The sequence below is a fragment of the Oxyura jamaicensis genome, chromosome 8, assembly GCF_011077185.1.
Source record: "Oxyura jamaicensis isolate SHBP4307 breed ruddy duck chromosome 8, BPBGC_Ojam_1.0, whole genome shotgun sequence".
Classification (NCBI taxonomy): Eukaryota; Metazoa; Chordata; class Aves; order Anseriformes; family Anatidae; genus Oxyura; species Oxyura jamaicensis.
The window spans coordinates 8,811,586-8,831,280 of NC_048900.1; the positions used below are offsets into that span (position 1 = coordinate 8,811,586).

Sequence of the window (19,695 nt, forward strand, 5' to 3'; positions counted from 1 at the left end):
TGGCGTGGGTGCCGGACACGGCTCACTGCAAAGAGCCTGCCCATCTGCATCGCTGACTGTTGTCGTTTTATAAGAGCGAGGACTTGTTGTTCCTTTGTGTTTGGCTGCGAAGGAAATGCAAAGCCTATCCAAAGGTCTGTTTTGCATGAAGCAATCCTCCCCAGGGCACGCTGCTGCGCTGGAAAGGTCAAGAGGGCTTGTGAAACCCAGCGGCAGGATGCCGGGTGCCTGCCTCCCGAAATGCAAGGCACCCCTTGCAGTCCCCCTGCAGAAACAGGGCGCTGCTGGTGCCGGAGCCCACCCGTGGGTGCAGGAGGAGAGGTGACAAGCTGCACCCAGGGGCGAAGGTTTGTGGGATTGTTCCATGACCCTGCTGCGCTCCAGGCCGCCTTTGCAGCAGGAGCACTCCTCCAGCTGATGCTCCCCATCGTGCCCAGGCTCAGCGATGGCAAACCCACCGCACCCCGAAGACTTAGGGGACACAGGGCATGCCCCCCTCCCTCCGGTGACCCTATTTCCCCTTAACACAGACTGTTCTGAGGCTGCTGCCCAGCCAGGAGAGCCGTCCCCGGCTGTGCTCCCTTTTAAGGCAGGTTTTGTGCCGGCGGGCAGCCGCAGGCTGGCCCAGCCCCGGTCCCCACGGACCACGCAGCGCCTGGCTGGGCTCCTGCAGCGGGAGCGTCCCCCTGGCACTGCAGGCGGACTGACCCAGGAGGCAGTGGGGACAGCACTCAGCCCCCCCTTGTACTTCTTCGAGCCTATTCATGCAGCAGAGAGGACACAAGGCCGGCAGGAGGGCTTGCAAAGCTGGCGCCGAGGAGCCGCGTGCTGCTCTCTGCCAACCCTGCTGGGAGGGGGTCTGAGGCTGCCCAGATCCCCATGGTGCTGGTTTGGTACGGTCACCCTGCCAGAGTGAGCAGGGGGTGCCAATGGCACTGCTGGCTGGGGAGGGAGCACGGCAGTGCCACGGGGACCCGCAGGATGTGGCCTTTTGTTCATTTTATGGGGAGCGAGTTCATAAACGCTCCTACTGACGGTGTGTGACATGCATCAGCGGGGAGATAAACAGAGTCCCAGCAGCCTGCAGCCCCCAGCCCACGCTGCAGCGAGCTGGCTGGAAGCACTCCAGCGTTTGGGGCAAGCTGGTCACTGCCCCTTTGGAGATTCAGGGTCCTCTGAATGTCCCACGTGCAGAACCCAGGCATTTCTCAGCAATCTGGTTCCTACAGGGACTTCCAGCACCATGACCCAGGGTAGAGCAGCCCATCTCATAATCCAGATTAAATCCAACTAAAGGGCACGGGATGGCTGCAGGGAGAGAGCCACACTGCCCTGCAGCCCGCTGCAACAGGAGAGAGGGGCCAGGGCAGCATCTTCAGCCAAGCCTGGTCCTGGCCCAAGCCCTGTGTTAAAGCAAGGCTCCCCCACCAGGGAAACAGCCCAGCCAGCTCCAGTTGCCAACAGCCTCCCCAGCAAAATGCAGGTTTTTCTTATCTGCAGACCTTGTTCCAGCTAATCCAACCACCCGAGCACAACATACACAGCCGCCCATGCCCTCTGATACAGATCTGGGGGAGGAGGCTCCGTCCTGGCACATCAGGCGCCAGCATTCCTGGAGGGCACGGCAGCAGCCCTCAGACAAACCTGGGCTGTCCCGTTTGTTTGTGTGCGACGAGGTGCTGCCAGGCAGCGCCGGTACGGATCGCTTTGCTGAGCTCGTGGGCAGGGGTGATGGGAAGGCACAAACGGCTTCGCTCACGGCAGCCGCGCCCCGTGTGGATCAACCACAGGCCTTGTTCACGCCTTTCCCCCCCCCGTGCAGAACCGAGGATGCCTTTTCTCATTTCTTCCCCAACCTCAGATCCTCCCGAGCTGCCCCCAGGTCCCCTCCCTGCGGAAAATGTGACTAAGAAAAACCCAGGAATGTCCGAAGCACGTCGCCGCCGCGGGGCCCAGCCAGCGCTTTCCGAGCGGTCAGACAACTGCAGCTTCTGCAAAATTCCCCTCCTCGGCCATATTTCAGCCTGCAAGTTGCAGACCCGCTCAGCCAAGACGATTTGTTGTAAACTACGTCCTCCCGAGCCCAATATGTGACTAATTTGACAAGAAAATTACAGGGCGGCTTAAAAAGCCCAGCATGGGCCGGGAGAAGCTGCCAGATGTGGGTTCCCGTGGAAAGGTGGGAGGGACGCCAGGGTGTGCAGGGGGTACGCGCACTTGCCTGGCATTGCCCCCAGGTCTGCACACAGCTAATCCCATTACCCCTGCACTGGGAACAGCCGCACGGAGCAGGCTGTCAAGCCAATCTATGCCCTAAGGAAAAATCTGAGGTACGTCTGCAAAAAGCTGACAGGTGGCTGAGGGCTGGGAGGGATCGGGAACAGGGTGGCAGCGGGAAATGCCCCGAGCGGTGCCTGCGCCTGGCTGCATTGCGGGAAGGGACGGGGCTGCCCCAAAAGCTGGCTGCTGTGGGGGACATTCACCACGCTGGACCTTCAGTACAAAACGCTATGAGACCACAAAACACATTCCCTGCCCTGCTTGTGCAGACACAGCCCAGAGTCCGTCCCCCGTGCCCACGGACAATCACACAGTTGTTTCTAGCAGAAAGTGCACAAACATTTCCAGCCCCGCTAAGGCTGCTGGCTGCCCACTGCAGTCATTTGTCAGGCCAACACAAAACCTTGGGAGCATGGGCGTGAATTGTTATCACGCTGTAAATGTGATACCACGCATTCTGTGACAGACACATGCTCTTGCAGGGTTCAGCTCCTGCTCCTGCAAGGAGTCCAGGGGGTCCTGCTGCCCAGGGTGGCAGTGGCACATGGGGCTGGGGCACACCAGTCCCATTGTGTGCATGCTCAGGAGCGTGCCTGGATGCAGCTCCACGCTTGGGGTGTGTCTGGGATTTCCAGACATGGGACAGGAGAACCTCTCCAATCCCTCCAAGTCCCAGCAACATGGAAAATCTCCTCAAATTTCATCCAGGCACAGCTTCCCACTGTCTCCCTGCATACAGTCTGGCCAAAAAGCTCCGTTACCATCTGTGCTTCCCTGCAAGCTTTCCTTTAGTGGCAGCCCCAGGAAATCTCCTGGCTGAAGCCCTCTGTGGGAGGGTTTGGTGCGTTTTCCTGGCATGGCCACAGCTGTTTCTGTTGCAGCGATCGCACCCGCCCACGGCCAGGCTGGCTGAGGATGCTGCTACTTTGGGAAGCTGTCTCGGAGCTGGGGGGACTCAGCACTCCATGGGCTCTGCTCCCACCTCCCTGCCCTGCCATACCCTGCTGTGGGGATCAGCTGTGCCACTCAGCCTGGGCCAGTTACAGGCTGCTGATACCACCCACACCTTTCAGTCCTGGTTAAAAATTCACTCGCTCCTAGTGGTCAAGGTGAGGAGAAGGGAAACTGAGTGCAGGACCCCCAGGCACCCCATTACTCACCCAGGTACAGATGATGAGTCCTGGTCCAACGCCCTCTCCCGCAGCACAGCCCTTATTGTGGGGGAACTCCCTGGTTTACTGCCCCAGCGGTGTTTGTCCTCTGCAGTGGGGCTGTTGATCTGATAACCATGTGATAAGGGAGACCCACTGCCAGAAGACCGTGTCCTCTGCAGCGGTGTCACAGGGAGGGAAACAGACAGCCCAAATGCTGCAAGGCTGCACCCCTCTTTCAGATAGGGCTGCTTGGCTCTGTCTTACCACAGCAGGACAGGTGCAAGGCAGAGGAATCAGGACAGAGTGAGTGCAAGGAGAGGGAAGGAGAAGAGAGCAGCCATGGGTTGTGCAGCATGCAAGCCCCAGCAGCAGCACGCACACCTCCATCCCATTAGCACAGCTATTCCTCCCCCAGATCTGCCCTGTGTCCAGCCCCAGGGCACTCCAGGAGCCCCCAGGACAGTCCCCAGCTGCTCACACCACTGGAAACCCATCGGTGATATACAAGTTACTGCAGAGCCCAGCAGCTTCCGACAGGCAGGCACGGTCTGCACCACCGCCACTGCAAATCTCCCAGCATGGTGGCAGGGAGATTTACAACTCTAATCCTCCTTTGCGTGGTTTCATGCTGTCCCTCCTCCTCCTGTATCCCTGCCTGCTCTCCTACACCCTCTCCAGGATTTAGACCCATCATTTTAACCTCACCCTGGGGCCAAGCTGAAGCCCAGCCAAGCAAGCGAGAGCCACTCCATTGCCTTCAGGGAGCATCAGAGTGGTTCTTGGCCCACATGGAAGCGAGCTGTGCTCACTGGGCCCCTTTTAATACGCCCTCTTAAATCACACCTTCCAGCACTTTATCCCTTTTGGCTCCTACATATTGAGTCCCCAGCAAATGCTTTAAATCTGTCCTGCTTTCCTGCCCAGCCGCGCTCCCAGCCACAGCCTCGCCGGCTCTACGTGGGTCAGTGCTGCTCTGCGGTGCTGCGGGCATCTCCCAGCCCTTGGGAGCATCTCTAGATTGCTTTAGCAGTGTCTAGATTAATTACACAAGCGTAGTGCCTAGATTACTTTAATTTAGTGCCCCCTGGAGGCCTCGCAATGCTCTCTAGTGCGCTCTAGGGCACGTTCGAGGCCTTCCAGGGCCCTGCACTGTGCTCGCTCTAGCATTAGCTGGAGGCCTTTCAAGGTTTACCAGTGTCCTCTAGGGTGCCCTAAAGGCCTTTCAGTGCTTGCTGCATGCCTCCAATGAACCTCCAGTCTGCTCTACAGCCTGTGCATGTCTACCAGGGCCCCCCAGTGTGCTCTAGCTCTCCCTGAATGCCTCCCAGTGCCACCCAGTATCCTCAAGGATGCCCTAGAAGCCTCCCAGTGCAGCCCCGAGTCTTGCTGCAGCCCTCCACTGCTCTCTGGTACCTTCTGGGGGGTCATTCACACCTTACAGTGTAGACTAGCATCCCCTGAGGGCCTTTCTGGACTCTCCAGTTTACTCTACTATACTCTAAAGAGCACTAAAGGCCTCCTAGTGTGGCCTAGAGCACCCAGTACGTCCCAGTGTAATCTAGCTCCCCGCAGAGGCTTTGCAGGGCCTTCTCCCTGAGAGGGCTCTAGAGTGCAACAGTAGACTTCATGGACACCTGAGAATGCACTGGAAGGCCCTGGGAGGCCTCTAGGGCACATTGGGAGGCCTCTAGGTCTCCCTAGAGAGCACTTGGAGGCCCCTAAGGCACTTGAGAGTATATTGGTGCCCTGCGAGGCCTCTAGAGAGCCCTGGCAGGCTTCTAGAAGAAGCTAGAGAACACTGAGGAGCACTGCAAGGTCTCCAAAGGGCGTTAGAATGCACCTTGCTGCCCTGGGAGCCTTCCAGCTGTTGCTAGACTACACTAGGAGGACCTGGAAAACTAAAGGATGCACAGGGAGGCCTCTAGGACTCTCTAAAGTTCACTTGGGGCCCTGGGATGCTTCTAAAGATCCCTGGGGACTTCAAAGTTTTGGTACAGTACACTGTCTCCAGTGTACTCTACCACAGCAAGGTCTCTGAGGGGTGTTAGAGAACACCTGGAGGCCCTGCTAGCTTTCCAGGTGTTGCTAGACAGTGGAGCACAGCGGGGAGCCCTGTGAGGTCCTTAGCTGTCAGGCAGCCATGGCACCTCTGCCCTGCACAGACTGGCTCTGACTTCACATCACAGGGCTGCCCTGTCATTCCTGCCCTCACCCAGTCCTTCCAGGACCACCAGAGACCATCATTTGTATGCTCACTGTTCCCCTTTCCAGGTCACTAACAGGGACATCAGTACCCTGTCACCCAGACTGCCCCCAAAACACATCCAACACCTGGTGGGATCCCTGCTCTGTGCCCAGCAAGGAGAAGCCTGCTGCAGGGCACGGCGCCGTGCTGGGCTCTGCTGACTCCCAGGGAAGCGAGCAAGGCTAATTGCATGGGATAAGTTCATGGTGCCTGGGGGATTTCCAGGCAAAGCTGCATCCACTTTGGTCTGTTTTCTTCCATACCCTGGAGAGCATGTCTGTAATCACCAGCCCTCTCCAACTTTCTTATCCCACCAGCAAGTCCTAGCTGAAAAAAAATAATAAAATACTTGACATCCCCGAGGGGAAAGATGTTTTCCAAGCCCCTTTTGGCAGTAAGGGGCCTTTTTCAGCTCACATAGGTCTCCCAAAAATAAATACAAAAATGCAGAGGCTAGAGCTGCCCTCCCGGCTCAAACAAAGCACTGCTGTGCTACACCAGGACCACCTCAAACCCTTGGCATGCACGTGGATAACCCCATGTGGGGCCCCAAAACCCCACTAAGTCCTTCAGCTGCCTGCTCTTAACACCCACCTCACAGGGACCCATGGTACCTGGTGGCCACCTTCTGCCACGAGTGGTGCCCACTGCCCTCACCATGTCCCCAGGCTGCAGGGGGGCACAGAGAAGGGATGTCACCCACCTGCAGCACAGCAGCTGGGCTCTCCCTGAGCAGAAGCAGGCTTCTCACTTGTGCAGAGCTGAATTTTGTCTATTTTTAGTTTTTCCCCAATGAAACTCTCTTGAGGAAAAAAAAATGTAAACAAGAAAAAAAAAAAAAAAAAAAAGAGAAGAAAAAAGCCAACTCCACCCAAACAAAATAAAATACTGCCTTTGAGGGCTGCCGCCTGGGAGTGGCTCACGTCATACCATGCCATGCTCAGCCACCCCAGCCACGTCCCCAGCCCATGCAGCCCGGCACCATGCCCCAAGCTGTTCTCCTCTGTTCCCCTCTTGTGCTGGGTGTGGGCAGCACCTGGAGCACCAGGGCCACTGGTAGCAAAGAGGTGGGTTTATTAAGCTCATTAATTAATAATGGTAAGTAAATAAGGGTTGCAAGGAGAGCAGTATGGCTTGATTGGTGCCAGCTTGCTGATGTGGTAACAGCTGCGACCAGTGCTGCTGGCCTCCCTGCCACATTGCAGCCTCCTAGGGGCCTCGCCTGCAATAGGGGGCAATGGGGTACCCAGCCCAGCTGCTGCACGGTGCAGTGCTGCAACCCTGTAAACGTCAGCCACAGGATCAGGGAAGGAGCCTTGGAGGGGTCAGGTCTCCACAAGAACCCCACCAAACACAAACACACACATCTGGGCACAGGAACTGCTGCAAACGAGCCCGCCGTGCCTGGGAAAAGGCTGCAGGCTGCTGAAGCCACTGCCAGGAGAGGGAAAGCCAGGAGCTCCCATACCAGCAGCTCCTCTGACATGGTCCTGCTGGACAACAAAGCCCAGGGAGATGCCACCATGACCAAATGCTCCCTGTGGGCAATAGAGCAGCTCCAGGGATGTCGCAGCCAGTGTTTATGCTAGCCAGCCACTGCCCTGCAGCAGTGCCACAAGGCTGCAAGACATGTGGGGAGGCAGCAGGCCCTGTTTTACCCCACAGACATAGCCTTTGGGGCACCTGCTGCTGGGAGGCAAACTGGTGTCCCACCTGCCTTTGCAGATGGCCACTGTGGGACAGCGGCACGGTGGGTAAGAAGCAATGGAGCATGAAGGAAGAAGAATGCCCCGGACTCCAGCTGTGATGCGTGGTGGGCTCTAGCAGCACTAAGTGACAAACCTGCTCTGCTTCTGCCTCCAGCCAGGCCATGCCAGGGTGCCCCTGGTGCTCCAGCCCCACCACCCCGGCCCAGACTGGGGCTGCTCCGTGTTGCTCCAGGAGGAACAGACCAGGGCAGGAGGGTGCTGGTGGGAGGCTCCACGTCCTCCCCACCCGCCCACAGAGCTCAGGCACACACCGCATCTCTCAAAACCTTTATTGTCAGCAAATAACAAAAGTCTGGGAGCCCGGGGAGCACACGGCGCTGGCGCCGCAGGGCCCGGCCTGGTGGGCAGCGCAAGCAGCGGGGCTGGGCGTGCGTGTGGGGGACGGGGTGAGACCCGGGCGGCGCCACTCCCCGCAGTGAGGAGCACACTTACAACGGCTTATAAATAAACAACCACGACGAGAAACCTCGGGCTCGGGGAAGCAGGCGGGGGCCACACTGCCGAGCCGCGAGCCCAATGCGCTCTGCCCCCAAAACGTGGGGAGCAGCTGGGCCCCGTAGCAGAGCACGGGTGCACGGATGGGGATGCCCTGGGGGTGCAAGGATGGGGGCACAGGGAGGTGCCAGCCCCTCGAGAGCCGGAGCTGGGCATGCAGCCTGGGAAGGACCAGAGCCCGTAGGGGACGTGGGTGTCACCGGTGATGGCATCCCCGAATGCTGCGGGATGCTACACAGCCACAAAGCTGCCTCCTGCGCTGGGGGGGGGGACAGGGGGAGGGAGGGGAGGGCAGAGCACATTGGGAACGAGCAGAGCCGCCTTCAACCTTTGCCTTTAAACACTTAAGCTTATATTAGAGACTATGATATATAACCCGGAGGGCAGGGCCGTCCTGCCCGCAGTAGAGACAGCAGAGAGAGCACAGCTCCGAGGCGAAGGGCCGCTCCAGCTACTTCTACGAGCGGGAGGTTAGTGCGGGGGCACCGAGCGGGCGGGCAGGGGGCTGCCCTACGGCTGGTTCTTCGCCTCGGGGTCTTTGTCGTAGATGTAGCTGCCCACGGCTCCGGTGTTGACACCTGCGAGGAGGGACACGCGTGGGGGTGAGGATACGGGTGGGATGCATGTTGGCATCCCCCCAGTCCTGCATCCCCAGCACTCACCCTTCGGCCCAAAGAGGATCCCGTAGCAGGGCTTGTGGCAGTAGGGCTGTCCGTCGTGCTGCGCCAGGCAAAGAGACAAAGGCGTCACCCGTGGGGACACGTGGCGTGGGACGTGTGGAGCCGCTCTGCCCTCTCGTGGTGGCACAGCACGGCTCGGTTTGGCACGACCTGGCACGGGGCCCCCGCGGCGTGGGGGCCCGATGGGGCTGCCCTTACCTCGGCGTGGCCCCCGGGGGTCAGCGTCTTGCTGCAGCGCTCGCAGCGTAGGCAGGGCCGGTGCCAGTCCTTCCCCAGCGAGGTCACCTTCTCGGCTGCAGCGGGGACAAGCAGGGACGGTCACCCTCACAGGTCACCAGCACGCAGGGGGCGGCCAGAATGCCCCGCAGGGATCTCACCTCCGTGTATACAGACCCCAGACCCCCCTCCCAGACCCCGCGTGCCCCAGGGGTCCTGTGGAGACCACCCAGCGCCCGCTCGCTGCCTTACCAAAGTAGACCCTCTTGCCGCAGCGCGGGCACATGTTGGGCTCCCCGGTGAAGGTGGTGACGCTGGAGGCTGGAAGACAAGGGGACACAAGTGTGGGACACCTCGGCCAGCACCCAGTTGAACGGTCCTGTTGCCTGTGCCTCCCACCCCTCACCTTTGCTGGGTCCCTTGGGCGGCGCGGCATTCACCTTCTTCTCCTCCACCTTCGCCGGGTGCTCGATGGGCCCCGGGGCGGTCTGCCCCTCGATCTGCGGCTTCTCGTAGATGTAGGACCCAGCGCCGCCGATGTTCACCCCTGTGCAGGGAGGCGGAGAGGCTGCAGCATCCCCAGAGCCACACGGGGGTCTCCATCCTCCTCCCGGCCCCATCCCACCTCCCCTCGGCACCCCTGTCCCTGCTGAGCCCCAGAGCCTCGGCCCCAGCTGGCTTTCTCCTGACCCAGGCTTTCTGCAGCTGTGTTTGGGATGGGAGAGCGACTCCACCTTCTGTTTGAATGGAAAATTGTCTCTTTTTTTAATTAAAAAAAATAAGAGAGAGAGACAGCTGTCAGGATTGACTGCTGTCAGGATTGATCCCCCCCTCTCCTATCCCTCTATACGAAGCAGCTGCAGGTTTGGGATTGTTTCAGCCCACACCAGCCCGACTCCTGGGGCTCTTTTAGGGCCGTGGGGGTAGGAGCAGCCCTGAGCACAGCCCAGACGTACCTTTGGGGCCGAACAGCGTCGCGTAGCAGGGCTTGTGGCAGAAGGGCTTCCCGTCATGCTGGGGAGAGAGGGGTGTTAGGGTGCTGGGCGGTGATCACCAGCTGAGCACAGATCCCGCTGAGCACCAGCCCCATCCCACCCCCTGCCCGGCCCCAGGACATCTCTGCACACCCTGGCAAGGCCAGGAGAAGCCTTCTGCTCAGCTTCACCTCCAGCCTTGCCGCTGTGCCCCTCACTTGGCCGGAGATCAGAGGCCCCATGCGGGCACCGGTCCCAGCCCCGCTGCCATCGGCCCCCGCTATCGGCCCCGCTATCGGCTGGGGCCGGCTATCAGAGGAAGGCACGGAGCGGGCGATAAGCACCAGGGCCCTTCTCCCGTGCAGCCGCCCACGAGAGCTGCCGGCGGAGGGGAAAGGCTGAGGCTGCCAGGGCCCCAGATAACGTCCTGCAGCTCCAGCAGCCGCTTCTCACGGGCCACTGGAACCGAGGCCAAGAGAAAAGAAAGAGCGTTTGTCCCTCTGCACCGCTGCCTTGGGCTTTCACAAGGCCCAGCGTCGCAGCCCTGCTTTGTGTCCCATGCCCCTGCCCTCTGTCCCCTCCGCTGCAAAACCACCATGCCTTGCCCAAAGCGAGCAGGGCAGCAGGGCAGGGTGAGAAGAATCTTCTCCAGCCACCGGAGGAGGAGGTAACGGAGCAAAGCGAGCGCAGCCCCTTCATTCCCTTCCCCTCTGCCCTCCCGGTGCAGCTGTGCAGAGGGAGAGGGCTCGGGGCTGGGCAGGCCAGCGGGCAGCTGGCTGGGAGCGAGCAGCTGCCAGGCAAAAATACTGGCGTCCTCAGAGCGCTCCGTGTTGGAAGGCAGGGTAAACATTTAGCCGGTCTCCCCGCGACACCTTCCCAACCTGGCCAAACATGCTGGCTTTGGGGGGGAAAAAGCTGGGAAGGGCCAAATCCTGCTCTCAGCACAGTCACTGGGGGCTTGGCTGCCGTCCCCCCCAAGCAGAATCCGGCCTTATATGGAGAAAAGGCAAATTCGTGGCCTTGACCCAACCCGAAACATGCACCCAGCCTCCCCTACAGGGCTGGGGGCTCGCAGCCCCGGCCGCTGCCCGTCCCCGGCCGGCACGGCTGTCCCTGCTGCCACCAGCTGCCCCTCAGCTGCGCCGCTAAGGAGCTGGTGACACTGTGGCATGACAGGCACCGTGCGAGATCCGGGGCACGGCGTGTCACGGCGGGGAGCCACACGAGGCAAACACAGTTGCTCCGAGGGCTCGGCACCTGCCGTCGCAGCACCATCGTGCTCCCAGGTCCTCGCTGGGCACGGCATCGGGCACCTTCCCCAAACTGCTTCCCGGGACTTCCCCCTCCCCGGGGCACTGGAGAGCCCAGGAGAGTCCATCAGTTCCCCCCCGGCGTGTCGGCACAGCCCCTGCTGCTTCAGCTTCTCCAAATATTTACATTTTAAATGGATTCGGGGCTTTTTTAGCTCCATTAGTAGCTGCGCAGGGAATGCAAGCGGCTCCCCGGTTGGGGCAGCTGCTCCCCTTCCTCCATTCCTTCCTCCGGGGCCTGCGAGCGGAGATGCTCGCGGGGCTGGCGGGTGCCAGCACCACGGGCAAGGCCATACGGAGGCACAGCGTGCCCTGGGCCCCTCCGATGCCGATGACATGCCAAGGGAAGGGCCTGTGGGCTGCAGGGCGAGGGCAGGATGCTGGGTTTGGCCCCAGCCCCATCGCTCCTTCCTCCCCCAGCAGCTCTTACCTCGGCGTGCCCGCCCGGGGTCAGGGTCTTGTTGCAGCGCTCGCACTTCAGGCAGAACTTGTGCCAATCCTTGCCCAGGGAGGAGACCTTCTCGGCTGCGGGGAGACACGAGGGATTGGGTGAGCGACTGCCTGGCACCTCTGCACGAACCCGGGCACGAGAGGGGCTGCGTTTGGTGCCGGGCTGCCCCACCGATGTGCTCGCACCCCCTTCCCTCGCCGCTGCGCTGCAGCCCCAGCATCCCCGGGTGACAGCCCTGTCGTGGCACGGCCGCCCTCCCCAGCACGCTGCTCCGGCAGCAGTAGCACGTTCCTTCCTACTCCCCGTGTCTATTTTTGCTGCCGCGTTACCCCGAGCGGCCCTGCTCCATTCAAATATTTGGAGTTGCCATGCCCACCCGGCCCCACCCGGCCCGTCGCGCCGGCCCCGCCGGCTCCTGCTCATTTTCATGCCTCGGCTGCCGTGCCTCCGGCTGGGAGGACGGGATGGCAGGCAGCCCCCGGAGTCACCGAGGAGGGATGTTGGCCCCGGAAGGCACCCGTCTGGGGGTGCGCGGGTGCGACGTGCAGACGGGCACTGGGCACGGTCCCGGCGCGCTGCGAACCAGCGGAGCGACTGGCTGCAGGCACCAGGAACAGCTTCGGAGCATCCAGATCAGGGAGGGAAAGCGCTTTGAGACCGGCTCCACAAATGCAGCTCCTCTGGCTATCCCTGCTGCACGGCTCCAGGGACCTCACCCCACATCCCCATCCGTGTTCCTCTGCGGGCCCGGGGGACCACAGCGGTTTGTGGGGCCCTTTCTCCACCCTGTGAGTAGCGCTCAGGCAGGCACCGTGCACCTCCCCGAGCCCTGCTGCTCTCCGTATCTCCCCCCACAGCGTGGTGCCAGCCCCCACCTCCTCCCCACCCCGCTCTGGGGGTCACCCCCTGCCCACCCACCCCTCGCACACACGCGCAGGCAGCTGGAAAGCAGCACCATCCCATTACAGCCGCTGTAAAACAAAGTCATAAGGGCCAAATAAAATATTTAACGAGCAAATAAAAGCGCAACCGAAGCTCGGCCCTGCTCTGCAGGAACACCTCCTCCATGGCAGCCTGTTTTCCAGCACCTTTCCCCCCCCCAAAATAATAGGACTTCAGCAAATGTCTCCAGCTTGCATCAGGTCAAGTCGGGGGCCAAGAGCTCCGCGAGGGCAGGTCCTGGCTTCGAGAGCCGCCCTCCTCCCAGGGCAAACAGCTGCGCCCGGGGCACGCCGCAGCACCAAGATAAGCCGAAATAACCGCCCCCAGCACCCCAGCCATCAGCCCCGGTGCCAGGCAGGGCGGCGGGCGAGCCGCAGAGGTAAAGGCAGAGCACCCCAAGGGAAGCACGGGCGGTGCGTGCAGTGTCAGCCCGAAGCGTCGCCAAACCGTGACCGAGCAAGACGAGCTTCTGCAGCGAGCAGGAGGCAGGGGCAGGCAGGCTTTGCGTAACCAAAATCCCCGGCGGGGTCAGCAGGCTTCTCACGCAGACAGAAATTTGCTGGAGCCCTGGGTTCGGCCACACGCGGGTCACAAGGGGCAGCACACAAAGGAGACGCTTCCCTGCCGGCCCGGGGCTTTCTGCGTGCGCAGCAGCAGCGGGGCCAGCACGCGCCCCGGGTATCCCCGCGTGGCCTTGGCAGGGGTGCGGGGGCTGAACTGAATTTGGCCTCGCGGGGACAGTGACCGGACAAATGCCCTGGTGGCACGTGGGTCACGTGCGAGACCACGCTGCTGGGCTGAACCCGGGGCAGGAGAAGGCGGTGGGGTGCACTGCTGCTCCCCGGCACGCAGGGCAGCCTCCCCTGGGAGGGAAATGGAGCGTGACCGGCTGAAAGCCGAGCCAGAGGCTCGGGGCCAAAGAGCCGCTCGGCTTTGTCACAGTGGCTGCACAGCCAGGCCATTTCGGCTGCGTCACCTCCGCCCCGTCGCACCCCCTGGTGCAAAGCAAGGAGCCGCAAGAGGAAACCCCCGGCGACGTTTTGCAGAGGCCATGGCACTTAGAGCTGGCCACGGCCCACGCCACCTCCTTCCTGCCCCGGGAGATGAGATTCACCCCCGGTAACACCTCAGGCAGCTGTAAAACCCTGCTGCTCCCCAGACCTTGCAGGCACCTGCAGCCCCTGACAGGGGATGGGGCAGGAGGGATGAGGTGGCTCGGTGCGCTGTCCTGCTCCTGGCACACGGGGACATCCCGGGAGCCACCGGGGCCACCCCTTGTCCTCGTGGAGAGACACCGAGCCCCTGGTCAGGCTGCACGGAGGTTGGTCAGATGTCCCCTGGCCGCAAACAAAGGCTCCCAGGGGACAGGGAGCAGAGCCAGGCGCTCAGACCCCGCTCAGCCAGGGCGGCTTTCGGGCTGCATTGTTCACCCCGGGCAGAGGAAACAGCTTGGAGCCAGCCCAGCCCATTTCCAGGGCAGCGGCGTCCCGTTTGTGTTTGCGCTGCCCCATAAATCACTGCGGAGAGAAAGCTCCAGCGGCCAGATTTCCTGTCACCCAGCCACGGCTGCTCCGCAGTTGCATCAGCTCCGGTGACGCCACCTCCAGCCTCATCCCCCACCACTGCGGGGACCCCGGGGACCCCTCCACCATGGGCACCAAGGTGCCCGGCTGCAGGACCCCGGCCCCTCACCGTGCCCTGGGGCACGGCACACTGCTGCGGCACGGCTCCGTCCCCAGGCAGGGAACAGAGGGAACCTGGGTGCCTGCTGCCCCCCGCTACCCACATCCAGGCACCCCCTGGGATCTGGGAGGGCTGCAGGACCGGCGCTCTGTCTGCGGGTTATCAGCCCCGCCGTGGGCGGGCGCCGGCAGGCTGAGCCCGCTGGCAGCGGGACTCGCGGCGAGGGTGGGAACCTGGCTGCCTCCAGCGCCTCCGCGCTCACCGGGCAGAGCCGCTGCCTCCGCTCCTGGGAGCCAGCCCGCGGCCTTCCCTCCCCTCCCTTCCCACTGGGATTTTCCAGCTGGCTTCCCCGGGGACGCCTGGACGCGCGGCGGCACATCCTATCCCACCCCGGAGCCCAGGCAGATGGAGCAAGGATTGGGACGGGGCTGCTCCCCGGCTGCTGGGGGAGCTCCACCCCGAGACACCGCGGCTCATCCCCTAATTACCCGCCGTGCCCGGGCAAGGCAGCCAGCGTGGGCGAGCAGCGAGCAGAGCGCACATCTTTTCGGGATGGGAACGGGGAAGGAGGATCCCTCCTCCCCGCCTGGGGCCGGGTGCCGAGCCCTCGCCCAGGCATTTCCACGGGCTGACATCAGCTCTGCCTCGCCATGAAGGTGGCGGGGTGCGTGCCAACAGGCGTGGGGCCCATCCATCCCATCGCCTCCCTGCGCGGACAAAGCCCAGCTCAGCCACAGAGGTGCCAAATCCCCGTGGGGACGCAGCGACGGCGTCCCCGGAGGAGAGAGGGATGCTGTCAGACCGACTGCAGACCCGCTGCAAAGTGGTCACACACACAAAGGAAAATTATTTAAAAAAAGAGAGAGGTGAGAGCTGGTGCTGGGAGGGCACCGGCAGTGCTCCCGCAGGCACGTTCCCCTGGGTCACCAGGATACACAACCAGGCACCAGGGTGCAGCCGAGCTGCAGCCCCCAGGGATGCTCCTCGCTGCTCCTTTCCTCCAGCCAGGGCCAAGCCCCAGAAATCAGCTGCTCTCCTGCTACAGCTCAGCCCCGCCACGCAGGGACCCCCCCAGGGAGCAGGGCGGCCACACGGCCCTGGCGCAGCACAGCTGGGACAAGAGCGGCCGCTGCAGCAGCGTGCCAAACCTGGCTGCTTCCCTGCCAGGCCATTTCCTTCTGCCCCGGGGCTGGAGGCAGCGAGCGGCAGGGATGGCTGGGGCTCTCTCCGAGATAAGCGCTGCCTGCGGGAGCTCCAACAAGCTCCTGGCATCCATACCCCGAGTCCCCGAGCTTGCAGCTCCCAGGGGACGCGACTGGATAGAAAGCACCGTCTGCCTTTGTCTGCCTTCTGCCAGCCTCGCTCCTTCTGCTCTGGGCCCTGCATCACCACGAAATGGAGAACGACAGTCAGAGCGTGCAGGGTGAGCCCGGGCAGGCACACACACAGGCACGGCCTCTCCCGGGTAACTGCGCTGCGCGGGCACAGCTCGGTGCTGCCATTCCCACCGTGCAGATTTTCCTCTCTGGACTCAGGCAGAGGCTGCGTGCACCCGGCTGCTGCTGTTTGCCAGCGGCTCCTCATCCCTCCCCATGCCACGGCTGCACGCCCAGCCTCTCCTTGAGCCCCTCGCCTCCCCATCCCGCTGGTGCCCCAGGGGCACAGGCCAGGCCTGCGACCACACAGCGTGAGCAGAGGTGGCAGGGGATGCTCAGCACCTCCCTGCGAGCTGCAGCACCAGAACTGCCCCGCAGCACACCCCAGGGCCTGTCCCCCAAACTCCCTGCCCCGTGGCACGGGCACTGCCACCCCATCGCAGCTGGAAGCGGCACCACGGCACACGCCCTGCTCTCTGCGTTTGATCGTGATGTTACAGAGACAGATTTTCCATTACCTCTCGCTTGGGCGTTCCCGCTCCGCCTTTCCTCTCCTTTCCTTCCCCCTCCCCGGTCCTGCCACCTCTCCCCATCCACGGGCTGCTACCGGGGACCGTGAGGGTGGATGGAGCACGGGGAGCTCGCACCGAGCACGAGCTGACCCGGTCCCCATCCTCCGTGCTCGAGGTGCGGCGCAGAGGCTCGGGTCACCCCCAGCAGCGTGCCCAGGGGACAGGGACACAGCCCCAGCTCCGCCAGCTCCGCACCACGCGGCAGCCGCGCATTTACCGTGCGCGAGAGCCAAGGGGCAGGGACCTCGCTCCCACCCGCCCTCCCAGGGCTCATTCCCACAGCTCGCGCTGTTTTCCTGCGGGAACGGCTCACGCTCCTCAGCCCGTCCTTCAGCTCCCCACGGCCGCATCCTGCCCCCGGCAGGGCCCTGCGCCGGGAGCCAGGAGCCGCAGCGCCCTCCGTTCACGTTTTGCGCGCTGCCCGCGGGAGGCTGAGCCGCGCTCGGAGAGCGGCCCCTTTGTTAGGAGCCGGGTGGAAATAAAGCCCTCCTGCCTCTGCTGGCTGCCCACTGGAACGAGCAGCGCCTGGCCAAGGACAGCGGTTACTTATTAATTGCAGGGTGGCTTCTGCAGCTTGGATTTCTGCTCGGGCTCAGCGCGGAGAGCACCCCGGCCTCCGAGCCACGAGGCTGGCACCGGGGGCGAGCCCCTCCGAGCAAGGCTGGTCGCACCCGCGCCCCCGTGCCCGTGTTGTCCCCGGGGAATTCGGGTGCCTCGAGCTCAGGAATCGCCGTGCGGGAACACAGGAAGCTTCCCGCGCCGCCGTCCCGACCACCCCTGGGAAAAGGGCAGGAAGGGAGGCGGAAAGGCTCGGTCACGGCTCCCGGCCCGCGCAGGCGGGGGACCCTGCAAAACTCATTTAAGGCTGGTAGCACAAAAGGGAGCTCAGGAAATCTGCGGCGCTTCGGCTCCAGGCGACGCTGGTCCCTCCGGCACCTGCCAGCGTGGGAGCTGCGGGCGGCCGCCGCGCGCGTACGGGGCCGGCCCCAGAAGGGGAAAGGTTGGCCGAGCCGCCCAGTCCTACTGGAAACAGCGGTGAGCAGATCTGAGCACGCTTAAAAAAAAAAATAGAAAAAAAGCCAGCAAACTATTTTTATATTTCCCTATGCTTTTTAAAGAATAAAAGCTCATTCTGCAGCTCAGGAAACGCCCACATCCTTCTGACTACAGGGAGGAGCCTGCTGGATTTTTCCAGGGAGCTCGAAGCAACAGGCGGGCTGGAAATTAGGCGGGCTGGAAATTAGGTGGTGTGGTCAGCCGCTCAGCCGGCAGCCCGCGGGACGACTGCGCGGGGCCGGAGCGGGACGCGGTGGCATTTCTCGCACGTGACCCCAGGGTACAATGCCAGGCATCCAAGACCCAGGGCTGCCAGCGTTCATTCAGCAGCACCGGGCTGTGCTCCTGGACAAGCCGGGCTTTATAAGAGAGGCTCCTTGCTCTGCCGGGGGCAGCCGAGGAGCACCCCAAAGCCCCTGTGCCAGGATCTTCCTGCTGCAGGTAACCCTTGCCCGCTGACCGCCTCGTCCCCTGCTCCATCTCATCCCGGCCCCCGGGACAGCCGGCACAGAGGTTTTGCTCGCTTCCCATGCACTGAATAAACCCACACGGGTTTATTCCACGGGAGCCTGGGCGGTTCCTCAAGGAAAAGCCGAAGACGTCAGCGGGGACGCGCTCCAGCCTATTTCAACACCGGGCGAGGAGAAGTTTTTTGGCCAGCTCCCGCTTTGACTCACTCCCCAGGCTCTCCCACAGGGTGCCAGGGGGGACAGTGTCACTGCCAGCCGCCTCCCTCCTGCCACCCCGAGGGGGACAGGACGGGGGGAGCCAACCCAGACCTGCACAGGGGTGTCCTGGCCACCTCCAGGGAGCTGCGGGAGGCAAGAGGGCAGCACACACGCAGGGAGCAGCTCTGTGTCCCCCCGGCCATGGCCCTGGCGCGTCCCCTCCGGCACGGCCGGGCTGCCCCCGCTGGGGCAGGAGGAGCTGCTCTGACCCCGTGCCGGCCGTGCCCAGCTGGCCGGACAGACGGGCTATTTTCTGCTTAAAAAGGAAAAGATTCACACGAGGCAGGACATCCAAGAGGCCGAGCCGTTCCCACCCCCACACAAATAGGTTTATTTAAAGGAGGAAGACAGCAAATTCCTATTTCTCTGTGTTTACTTGGAGATGGCCGGAAAGGAATGAAAGCTGCCGGTGCTTCAAAAGCCCGGGCACCTCCAGCTCCCTTCGGGATTCCTCCACACCCAAACGTGCCGGGGGCCGGGCCCTGGTGCCGGGAGGGCGACGGGCAGGGAGGGTCACGAGAAGGTGGCACCCCCAAGTCCCCCCGCAGTGGGATGCCCAGCAGAGACCCCTTTGCCCCCAGCCGGCCACCACCCCACCCCGGGCACACCACGGCAGAACCCCAAGCCCTGACCCTTCGGGGGCACACCGGAGAACCCCCAAACCGTGGGTTAGCTCACCCAGCCGGGGGGGCAAAGGGGGCCGCACACCTGGCCCCGGCGTGGCAGGGAGCAAATTGGCCAGGGTCGGGCACGCCTGCACCTGCCACCTCCTGCTGCCCCGCACCAAGGGACCCCAGCACCTGGACCGCCCCCCCCCCCGGGGCCATTTCCCCCCCGGGCCACCCCCAACCCTGCGGACTCCGGGACGCCCCCCCCCAGCCTCCCCACGCGGGGCACCGGGGGTGGGCGCACCCGGCGCGCCCGGGCCCCCTCTCCCCAAGCTTCCCCACCTCAAACCCGGGGGTGCCAGCAGCACCCCCCTCCCCGCGACACCCGCCCCAGGACCACCGGCAGCATCCCCCAGCTCGGCCGGGGGCTGCGGGGGGCGGCCGGGGCGAGGGGGGGGGGAGCCGGGCGGGGATGCGCTCCGGGCTGGGGGGGACCCGGGGATGCAGCGGGGACCCCCGGGGGGGCGCTCACCGAAATACACGGTCTTGTCGCACTTGGGGCACTTGGATGCCATGGCTGGGGAGCGGAGCGGAGCGGAGCCGTGCCGAGCCGTGCCGTGCCGTGCCGAGCCGAGCCGAGCCGTGCGCCCCGCTCCGCCCGGCCCCCGCCCATTGGCCGCGCTGCCGGGGGGGGGGACCGGGGCGGGGCTGCCCGCAGCGCCCCTGCTTGGCACGGCCCGGCCCGGCCCGGCTCGGCTCGGCTCGGCACGGCCCCAGCGCGGCAGGTGCGCGCTGAGCGGGGCTCCCGCGGGCCGGCGCTCAGCCCCCGGCCCCCAGCCCGGGGGGTGCTGGGGAGAGCGTGGAGGAAAAGGGGGGGGGTCCTGGCCCCTTCCCTGGGGGCAACTCCAGGACCCCCGCCCGGCCACACGCATGCCGGGGTGCAGGGGTGGATGGGGCCAGGTCACCGCCACCGCCCCGGTGCCCCTGGGGTGGGAATGTGGGGGCGCAGGCAGCAACCCCCCGCCCTGCCAAGTGCCTGCACGGGGCCTTCTTAGCTGCGTTTGTTCCATGTGGGATAACCAAGAAAGGCAGACGAAGCAGCCAGGAGGGGCACAAGATGGGAGACCTTGGCAGGGGGACGAGGGCGAGAGCGGAG

General features: G+C 63.5%; 1 protein-coding gene across 2 annotated transcripts; it reads right to left on the bottom strand.

The window, feature by feature from the left end:
- Positions 1-7,701: 7,701 nt before the first annotated feature.
- Positions 7,702-19,225, bottom strand: CRIP2 (cysteine rich protein 2). 2 transcript variants are annotated; one of them, XM_035332708.1, is made up of 8 exons: positions 19,072-19,225; positions 11,554-11,648; positions 9,796-9,853; positions 9,246-9,386; positions 9,092-9,160; positions 8,822-8,916; positions 8,606-8,663; positions 7,702-8,521 (listed from the first exon to the last, which is right to left on the bottom strand). In XM_035332708.1, exons 1-8 carry the CDS (start codon positions 19,112-19,114, stop codon positions 8,454-8,456), a joined length of 627 nt encoding a protein of 208 aa, XP_035188599.1. In that variant the 5' UTR covers positions 19,115-19,225; the 3' UTR covers positions 7,702-8,453. The 2 variants fall into 2 exon arrangements, with proteins under 2 accessions (XP_035188599.1, XP_035188598.1); XM_035332707.1 differs by lacking the exon at positions 19,072-19,225 and adding an exon at positions 11,760-12,018.
- Positions 19,226-19,695: the final 470 nt, after the last annotated feature.

Bases quoted from the DNA above. Each gene is read 5' to 3' on its own strand.
- CRIP2 (XM_035332707.1), bottom strand. From the start codon at position 12,003: ATGAAAATGAGCAGGAGCCGGCGGGGCCGGCGCGACGGGCCGGGTGGG. The intron at 9,854-11,553 runs GTAAGAGCTGCT...CTCTCTCCCCAG, and splicing joins CCCCGGGCGGGCACGCCGAG to CATGACGGGAAGCCCTTCTG. The intron at 9,161-9,245 runs GTGAGGGGTGGG...CTTGTCTTCCAG, and splicing joins GCCCAAGGGACCCAGCAAAG to CCTCCAGCGTCACCACCTTC.